The 8,784-nt window shown below is 55.4% G+C and overlaps 2 protein-coding genes across 3 annotated transcripts; both read left to right on the top strand.

Moving 5' to 3' along the window:
- The first annotated feature begins 725 nt into the window (after positions 1 to 725).
- ATP6V1F (ATPase H+ transporting V1 subunit F) lies at positions 726 to 4,464 on the top strand. Of its 2 annotated transcripts, XM_003896571.5 has the most exons (3): positions 726 to 1,399; positions 3,738 to 3,821; positions 3,983 to 4,464. In XM_003896571.5, exons 1-3 carry the CDS (start codon positions 1,086 to 1,088, stop codon positions 4,182 to 4,184), a joined length of 600 nt encoding a protein of 199 aa, XP_003896620.1. In that variant the 5' UTR covers positions 726 to 1,085; the 3' UTR covers positions 4,185 to 4,464. The 2 variants fall into 2 exon arrangements, with proteins under 2 accessions (XP_003896620.1, XP_003896619.1); XM_003896570.4 differs by lacking the exon at positions 3,738 to 3,821.
- Positions 4,465 to 4,576: 112 nt separating this feature from the next.
- Positions 4,577 to 7,755, top strand: ATP6V1FNB (ATP6V1F neighbor). The gene is made up of 2 exons (XM_009203837.4): positions 4,577 to 5,441; positions 7,574 to 7,755. Exons 1-2 carry the CDS (start codon positions 5,021 to 5,023, stop codon positions 7,681 to 7,683), a joined length of 531 nt encoding a protein of 176 aa, XP_009202101.1. The 5' UTR covers positions 4,577 to 5,020; the 3' UTR covers positions 7,684 to 7,755.
- The last annotated feature ends 1,029 nt before the right edge of the window (positions 7,756 to 8,784 follow it).

Below are 8,784 nucleotides of genomic sequence, written 5' to 3'. Positions count from 1 at the left end.
TAAGTGTGCGCCACCACACCTGGCTAATTTTTTTTTTTTTTTTTTTGAGACAGAGTCTCGCTCTGTCGCCCAGGTTGGAGCGCAATGGCACAATCTCGGCTCACTGCAGTCTCCACTTCCCAGGTTCAAGCAATTCTCCTGCCTCAGCCTCTCGAGTAGCTGGGACTACAGGCGCCCACAACCATGCCCAACTAATTTTTTGTATTTTTAATAGAGGCAGGTTTTTGCCATGTTGGCCAGGCTGGTCTCAAACTCCTGACCTCAGGTGATCCACCTGCCTTGGCCTCCCAAAGTGCTGGGATTACAGGAGTGAGCCACCGCACCTGGCCTACCTGGCTAATTTTTAAAATTTTTTGCAGAGACAGGGTCTCACTGTGTTGCCCAGGCTGGTCTCCAACTCCTGAGCTCAAGCAATCCTCCCCCATCAGGGAAGCACTCCCAAAGTGCTGGGATTATAGGCGTGGCATGAGCCACCATGCCCGGCCTTACCAATTCTTTAACTTTCCTTGAAGGCCCTACGCTCTCTAGTCAGTACGCCTTTGCATATGCTCTTCCTCTGCCTAGAACACCGTCTTGTCCTCACTTCTATCCCCTTCATCCTGCAGGTCCTTCAGGTCTCAGCTTAGATCTGAAGCAAGTTTCTTGGGGAAGGGTTCTTTGGATGCCCCCTCTCTCCATGGGTTAGTTACCATGGATGTGTGCTTCCATATACTTTTCACATTCTAACCATTAACACACAGCTCTGTAGTCGCCTATTCCCTTGACTTTCCATCTCACTAGACAGTATCATCACTAACTTCTGCATTCCTTTAATTGAACAAATGCGTATTACTTGTTAAATATGTGTCATAGGTACATACATACACGATAAAGACCCAGACCCTGCCGATGAGATCAGTAACTGCGTCTCTTCTCTGGGATCTCGGCGTCTAAACAGCGCCAGGTTCAAATCGCTTGTTGAACGAATGAACCAAGGAAAGAGTGAATGAACGAAAGAATGCCCGCCAAGGAGGTGGTGCCGCGCAGCCTTCTGGGAATCGTAGTCCCCTGCTTCGGGCCTGTCTTTATGGCGCAGGCGTATTCACATGGAGGCCGTGTTACTGTTCATGCGCATGTCCCGGAATGCGGCTCGGAGAACTGCGCATGCCCGAAGGGGGGTGGGGCCGACGGGGAGCCGTACGGCGGAGGCGGGGCTTCGGCGGCTTTTGGTGCTCTCGGGTGATCTCTGCCCGGCTGCGGGGATGGCGGGGAGGGGGAAGCTCATCGCAGTGATCGGAGACGAGGACACGGTGACTGGTTTCCTGCTGGGCGGCATAGGGGAGCTTAACAAGAACCGCCACCCCAATTTCCTGGTGGTGGAGAAGGATACAACAATCAATGAAATCGAAGACACTTTCCGGTACGGTAGCGCGCGAGGCCTGAACGGGCCCTTCTGCTGCCTGGTGGAGTGCGGGGCGAGGGTGGAGGCGGCCCGGGGACCGAGGCGTGAGGCCCGGACGGGGGTTAGGGGATGGTCGTGAAAGTCCGCCCGCCCGCCCGCCGCCGCGCCCCAAGTTCCCGTTTGGGGCTGGGTGGCACCGACGCTGTATCAGGTCCACGAGCTCCCCACCTCACATGATCGTGTGTCAGGAAAGAAGGGAAACAGAGCTCGTGACGGGCTAGGCAGTGGGCTCGGACTTTGTTCTGCTTTCCCCTCCTTTACAGGCTCACCGTCGTCCTGTAAGGCAGGGGTGATTTTGTCCTACTTACAGGTGAGAAAACTAAAGCTTGGAGAGGTTAAGGCACACACTAAAGTTACAAGTGGGCAGAGGCAGACCTGGAATTTGAACCTAATCCTAACCCTTTCTGCCTTTGGTAAGCCAGGTACACACTCTGTACAGCTCTCCTCAGTCGGCCTCGGAATTTCCCTTTGCTCTTGAGCACAGTAGGCAGAAAATGTCAGGACTGTGAGAGCCTTCTGCTAAGACCTTGCACTCAAGCCCTCACTCCCTGCCTTAGGTCAGAGTGTGGGCGCAGACATGCCTTTAATCCACCAGGGGTCCTGGTGACCTGAATTGAGGATAACAGCCTCCTATTCTATCCCTCACCCCTTCTTCAGGTTCGCTGTACTAAGTCTCAGGAATAAACCACTCACCTGTTTCCCCCCAAACAGTCCAGCCCAGGGCTGCCGGCTGAGACTGGTTCCTGCTGCCTGGTGTATTAGGTAGTTCCTGACCTGGTAGGCTGTTACCTGCCGATCTCTAAGCTGTCTGGTAAAGTGACCCAAGTTACCGTGGGAGAAGGACAAATTTTACTTCAAGAGTTTTTTATGTTTCCAATCAAAAGGGACCTCAGAGATCAAATCTAACCCAGTGACTGGCGGGGGGTGGGTGCTCAGTAAATAATTTTTAACCAGTAAATAAATGAATGAGTCTGGGCGCGGTGGCTCACGCCTGTGATCCCAACACTTCTGGAGGCCGAGGCGGGTGGATCACCTGAGTTCCACCCGCCAGGCTGGTTGGAGTTCGAAACCAGCCTGACCAATATGGTGAAACCCTATTTCTACTAAAAATACAAAAATTAGCCAGGCGTCGTGGAGGGTGCCTATAATCCCAGCAAATCAGGAGGCTGAGGAAGGAGAACTGCTTAAACCTGGGAGGCGGAAGTTGCAGTGAGCGGAGATCCGCCACTGCACTCCAGCCTGGGTGATAGAGGGAGACCCTGTCTCAAAAAAATAAAATAAACGAATGAATGGGTGGGTGATCACAGGAGAGGAGGATCACAAGGCCAGGTTCTTTTTGGGCAGAAAGTATGATTCCTTCATCAGAGTGTCCTCTTTCTAGCTTGTGTTCTTGGTTCATGCCAGACTTTCCCTCTGACCCCTCCACCACCCTCATCAGCATAGACCTTGAGGCCTTCAGTGGTCTCATCAGCCCTATTTTTAAATTAATTTGTTTTCTTTCTAAAAGTTAATGTGTCCTTTTTTTTTTTTTTTTCTGAGACAGGGTCTCACTCCTGTCACCCAGGCTGGAGTGCAGTGGCATGATCACAGCTCACTGTGGCCTTGACTTCCCAGGCTCAAGTGATTCTCCCACCTCAGCCTCCCAAGTAGCTGGGACTACAGTTTCCCAAGCAGCTGGTACATGCCGCCACATCCAGCCAATTTTTTGTATATATGTACACATTTTTTTTTCTTTTTTTTATAGAGATGGCGGTCTCACTATGTGGCCCATTCTGGTCTCAAACTGCAGGGTTCAAGCGATCCACCCGCCTCAGCTTCCCAAAGTGCTGGGATTACAGGCATGAGCCATTGCACCCGGCCTTCAGTATCTGCACATAAAAAAGGATCTGTATACATATAATCTTATCCTTCCCCTTTCTGACACCATCACTGCATATCGAATACACCAGCGTGCACCCTAATTTTCTTTTCTTTTTTTTTTTTTTTGAGACGGAGTCTTGCTCTGTCGCCCAGGCTGGAGTGCAGTGGCTGGATCTCAGCTCATCGCAAGCTCTGCCTCCCGGGTTTAGGCCATTCTCCTGCCTCAGCCTCCCGAGTAGCTGGGACTACAGGCGCCCGCCACCTCGCCTGGCTAATTTTTTGTATTTTTTTGGTAAAGGCGGGGTTTCACCGTGTTAGCCAGGATGGTCTCGATCTCCTGACCTCGTGATCCGCCCGTCTCAGCCTCCGAAAGTGCTGGGATTACAGGCTTGAGCCACCACACCCGGCCAAATATGTCCCTAATTTTCATTACCAGTTCACTTGGAAGCGTTTCGGGCAGCGTTGCAGAAGCCAACCCTAGTCAGCATGACCCTCCGCTTTGGGATGAAATTGATTCTTGGTAGAGTTGACATAGGGTTGAGCGTGGCAGCCTTTCCCCTTGTCCTCTGTGCCCTCTGGGTCACGCTCATTCCCCTCCACTGCCCAGCCCAACAACTTGGAGGCAGGAGAGAAGGCAGCCCCCAGAGCTGCCCTAGACTCCCGTCTCATCTCTCCCCACAGGCAGTTTCTAAACCGGGATGACATTGGCATCATCCTCATCAACCAGTACATCGCAGAGATGGTGCGGCATGCCCTGGACGCCCACCAGCACTCCATCCCCGCTGTCCTGGAGATCCCCTCCAAGGAGCACCCATATGACGCCGCCAAGGACTCCATTCTGCGCAGGGCCAGGGGCATGTTCACTGCTGAAGACCTGCGCTAGGGGACTCCTCACAGCCCTCAGCCCTTCCCTCGTTTCCAGGCCTCTCCCCAGGCTTGCCATCAGCCTTCTTTACTTTTTGAGCCTCTGATTTCCAATTCCCTGCCCATTCCCACTCCATTAAGAGGCTAGGTGAGGCATTTCTAGGTTGCTGGGGCTCTGCTGTTAAAGCTGGTTAAGGAACAGGAAGCCTGACCATCTCCCTCCACTACCTGTTCCCTGTGCTGTTACACAGTGTCATTGTTGATGTTAAATTAAAGTCATATTCTTGCTTCTCTCCAAACGGGCTGGGTGCTGGAAAGTGCATGTGTGGGGTGAGGCCATGGGGCAGATTCAATTGGCAAGGATGGAAAAGGTGCTGCCAAAGACAGGCATAGAAGAGCTGGCCCAGGAGGATCGTGCCGGGAGGCAGAACTCAAGGACTGGTCCTTGGATCAGAGAAGACCAGCTCTGGTCTGGGAAGGATTGGGAGGAAGCTTGAGCCCAGCCCCCACCTCCCCCACCTTGCTCAGCATTGGGCTGGGAAGGGGGCCAGACCCAAAGGACAGACGCAGAAAGCACACAAAACCTGGAAGCCTCTGATGCCAGATCCCACGTGGGCCCTGCGGGAGGTTTGGGGAGCAGGGCTCTTAGCCAGTGGGCCCTGGCCCCAGGCTGCCTCAGGAAGCTGGGTTCATGGGGTCTGCTGGGAGCACAGCAAGTAGAACCCTGGCCCTGTGTGAGGTGAGGCATGGTTGCTAGGTGACTGCCAGGGCAGCCACTCGCCATCAGAAGCACTCTGCTTGCTGTGCTCACCCCTCAGCTGCAGCCACCCTGGTGCCACTCCTTCCCTGGCCACCATGTCACGGCAGCTCAACATAGACACGTTACGGCAGAACTTCTGGAAGGAGGAATATCTGAGGGAAAAGATGTTGCGCTGTGAATGGTACCGCAAGTATGGGTCGATGGTGAAGGCCAAGCAGAAGGCTAAGGCTGCAGCCCGCCTGCCCCTCAAACTGCCCACCCTGCACCCCAAAGCCCCACTCTCACCCCCACCCGCCCCCAAGTCAGCCCCTTCCAAGGCGCCCAGCCCTGTCCCAGAGGCTCCTTTTCAGTCAGAAATGTACCCAGTACCACCTGTCACCCGAGCCCTGCTGTATGAAGGCATCTCCCACGACTTCCAGGGGCGCTACCGCTACCTCAACACTCGAAAACTGGACATGCCAGAGACGCGATACCTCTTCCCCGTCACCACCAGCTTCACATACGGCTGGCAGCTGGGTGAGCCCAACCTCTTGGAAATCACCTCAAAGACAGAGCACCTGCCATGTCCTAGGGAGTGGGCATCCTAGTGAAGGGTCCAGACCATAAACAGAGCAAGGAGATGACCAAGAAGTGTCAACATGTGCCACAGAACTAGGGAGTGGTGGTGGGCGGGGAGGCAGCGGCCATGTGCTGCTATTTATTGGATTTTCAGGAAAGGCCTTTCTGAGGACCTGAGGCCAACAGCCAGATGATAAGGATGGGTTTGGATTTTATTTGGTGTGCAGGGAAGCTGATGGAGGGTTCTAAGCAGGTTTCAAGAGTGACACTGATGAACCTTTTAAAAAGTCACCCTGGGCCGGGCGCGGTGGCTCACGCCTGTAATCCCAACACTTTGGGAGGCTGAGGCATGCGGATCACGAGGTCAGGAGATCGAGACCATCCTGGCTAACATGGTGAAACCCCATCTCTACTAAAAATGCAAAAAATTTGCTGGGCGTGGTGGCGGGTGCCTGTAATCCCAGCTACTCAGGAGGCTGAGGTAGGGGAATGGTGTGAACCCGGGAGGCGGAGCTTGCAGTGAACCGAGATCTTGCCACTGCACTCCAGCCTGGGCGACAGAGCAAGACTTCGTCTCAAAAAAAAAGTCACTCTGACCTGTATGTAGGCAGTGGCTTTTTCAGGGGAAATGGTAGAATCTGGCACGTGAGTTGGGCATCTATTTTGTTACCCTGTGGTAGTGGCCTGAGGAATCAGTAATAGAGCTGAAATCAATTCAGGATGTTTTGGGGGAAGACTCAGTGGAACTCACCCATGGATAGAATGTGAGAATAAGGGGAAGAGAGAACAGTCGCCCAGGTGTTTAGCTAAAGCCGCAGTGACAGGGAAGACTGGGAGAGGTCAGGGCTGGAGTGTGCATGAACAGGTCCTATTTAGTCATGTGTGTTTGCCTATGTTATGCTTGAAGTGTCTGTAGGGTGACTGTGTCTATAAGTCTGGATTGAAGTCAGAGCTGAAGATGCAAATTCGGAGGTCATTTGAATATAGGTGCTTTTTTTTTTTTTTTCTTTTTGAAGCAGAGTCTCACTCTGTCACCCAGGCTGGAGTGCAGTGGCATGATCTCGGCTCACTGCAACCTCTGCCTCCCAGGTTCAAGAGATTCTTCTGCCTCAGCCTCCCAAGTAGCTGGGACTACACAGGCACGTGTCACCATGCCTGGCTAATTTTTGTATTTTTAGTAGAGACAGGGTTTCACCATATTGGCCAGGCTGTTCTCCAACTGCTGACCTCGTAATCTGCCCACCTCGGCCTGCCAAAGTGCTGGGATTACAGGTGTGAGCCACTGCCCGGCCTATAGGTGCTATTTAAATCCGTGAGATCACCTAGGGAGCTCAAGTTGCTGGAATCTGATGGGAGTGGGGGCAGGAGGGCTGAGCCAGAGGCTGGTAGGGGATGGCGTAGGCAGGAAGGCTGTCCATCTGGGCTGAGTCTTTTTTCTGTGAGGTTGAGTCAAGGCCATCAGTGGGGAGGGAGCCGAGCTCAGGCAGTGGAGTAGCAGAGATGAAGAGGAAAGGTGTGGAACAGGCATATGCCAGAGAGGGCTGCTGGGCGATGTTGCTGCACGTCCCATTGCTGTCTGTGCTCATGAATGTCAAGTGAGACTCCTCGGCCCTGTGTCCTTCTCCAGCTGCTTGAGTGTCTTGCAGAAAAGGTGGATGGTTGGGGATTGACTCAGTTGAGATTTTGCCCCCAAACATCCCTTTCCCCCAGGCCCCTAAAGGGAAAGTCAGGGAAATAACTTTCTAACAAAAGCAGGAGGCAAGCCCTAGAAGGGGGGAGCAGGAGACAGAAGGAAGTCCCATCTCTTCACAGTCTGTCCCTGTGACAGGCTAGGGTGGCCCCCCTCTTGGCAGGTAGAGGATCCTGAAGCTGGGGTAATGATGGCAGATGGCTGCTGTATGTATCCTGGCCTCCAACCAGCTCCCAGTATTTGCAGGTAGCTCCCATGCCTCCAAAGCATTTTCTGTTTCTTCCCACAAAGTGGCTACTCCACTGACGGATTCCTAGGGCTGTGCAGACAGACAGGGCTCCCATGCTCTGTGTGTCCTTCCCTCAGGAACCCATGCTTGGCCTCTAATATCTTTTCCCAGGCCCCCCAGTGAAGCAAGAACTGGTCTCCTGCAAGATGTGCCGCATTGAGTCATTCTTCCGCAAGAACGGGGCCTTCGCACTGCTTGATCCCCGAGACCTGGCCCTCTGACGGTGGGCCAGGTGTGGGCTTAGGGAAGGGAAGAAGAAATAACAGGCCTCCTGGTGGGGCAAAGCTGTTGTGTGTGTCTGTGCTCCTCTGCCCTCCCTGGCCCTGAGGCTGCATTCAGGCCTTTCTGAAACTATCTGACCTGCAAAAGTTGCCCTCTTGCTTTTTCCGTAACCCTCATCTCTTTAATCATCCCTTTGAGTACCCAGCAATGACCAGACGGGGCTGGGAAGGGCGAGCACTACTCTGCAGGCACGGGATCCGCAGCACCAGGGGAACACAGTAGTTCCAGGAAGTTCTGAGTGTTCCTGCGGAGAGAGCGGCCTGTCATCTCGGAGGCCAGGGAAAGGGGACTCCTGCCACCGTCACAAGCCTCCTTGCCCACCCCTCACCTGGCCCCTAGGGCCCGCAGCCGCCCGGTCCTCTCCCGATGCATCTGTTTCAGCTGCTCCCGCAGGGCGCGCCGCCGCCCAGTCGCGTCCTCCTGGCGGTGCAGATCGCTGAGCGTCCGCGGCTCAGTGGGGCGGGCGGGGCAGCACCTGGCACACCCGCCCCTCGCGCCCCGCCCGAGTCACTGCCAGAGTGCAGTGCGCTCACTTCAAAGGGACCCGGGCGCACTAAACTCGGCCCCTACCCATGCAGGTTCCTTGTGGCCCCACCGCCTTCTGGGGGTCTTGCCTGTGGCGGGAGTTGAGCCGCGCTGGGCGGGAGCCCCACGGGGTGAACCCGGCAGTGGCGGTTCCTGGCGATGTGGAGGCGTTCCAGGACCTGCAGAGGGGCAGTCAGCGTCCGGCCGCCCCTCGGTGCCCCGCCCGCCCCAGGCAGGCCCCAATCCCGGCGTGGGGACGCACCCGGAGCCGCTGCTGCTCACGGTCCCGCCGGCGCCGCCACCTGGCTGCGCTGTGCAGCTCCAGCAGCCGCTGCAGAGCCGTCTCCTGCCGCGCCGCGCTCAAGCCCGCAGGCGCCTTGGCCCTGCCTAGGGGCGCCGGCCACGCGGCCTTCGAGGCCTTGGGACGCTCAGGACCGACCCCCCGACCCCGGAGGGCACCCGGAAGCCGAGCCTGGCCCACCTCCTCCTCTCCCGGGCCAGGGCCGACTCCAGGG

Source organism: Papio anubis, chromosome 4 (genome assembly GCF_008728515.1).
Source record: "Papio anubis isolate 15944 chromosome 4, Panubis1.0, whole genome shotgun sequence".
NCBI lineage: Eukaryota > Metazoa > Chordata > Mammalia > Primates > Cercopithecidae > Papio > Papio anubis.
This window is presented reverse-complemented; position numbering and strand designations above follow the sequence as displayed.

What these genes read in the sequence shown, in the direction of transcription:
- ATP6V1F (XM_003896571.5), top strand. Translation starts at nt 1,086, where the DNA reads ATGGAGGCCGTGTTACTGTTCATGCGCATGTCCCGGAATGCGGCTCGG. An exon ending in GAAATCGAAGACACTTTCCG is followed by an intron (nt 1,400 to 3,737) that starts GTACGGTAGCGC and finishes TTTCATTACCAG; the next exon opens with TTCACTTGGAAGCGTTTCGG. An exon ending in TGGGATGAAATTGATTCTTG is followed by an intron (nt 3,822 to 3,982) that starts GTAGAGTTGACA and finishes CTCTCCCCACAG; the next exon opens with GCAGTTTCTAAACCGGGATG.
- ATP6V1FNB (XM_009203837.4), top strand. Translation starts at nt 5,021, where the DNA reads ATGTCACGGCAGCTCAACATAGACACGTTACGGCAGAACTTCTGGAAG. An exon ending in CACATACGGCTGGCAGCTGG is followed by an intron (nt 5,442 to 7,573) that starts GTGAGCCCAACC and finishes ATCTTTTCCCAG; the next exon opens with GCCCCCCAGTGAAGCAAGAA.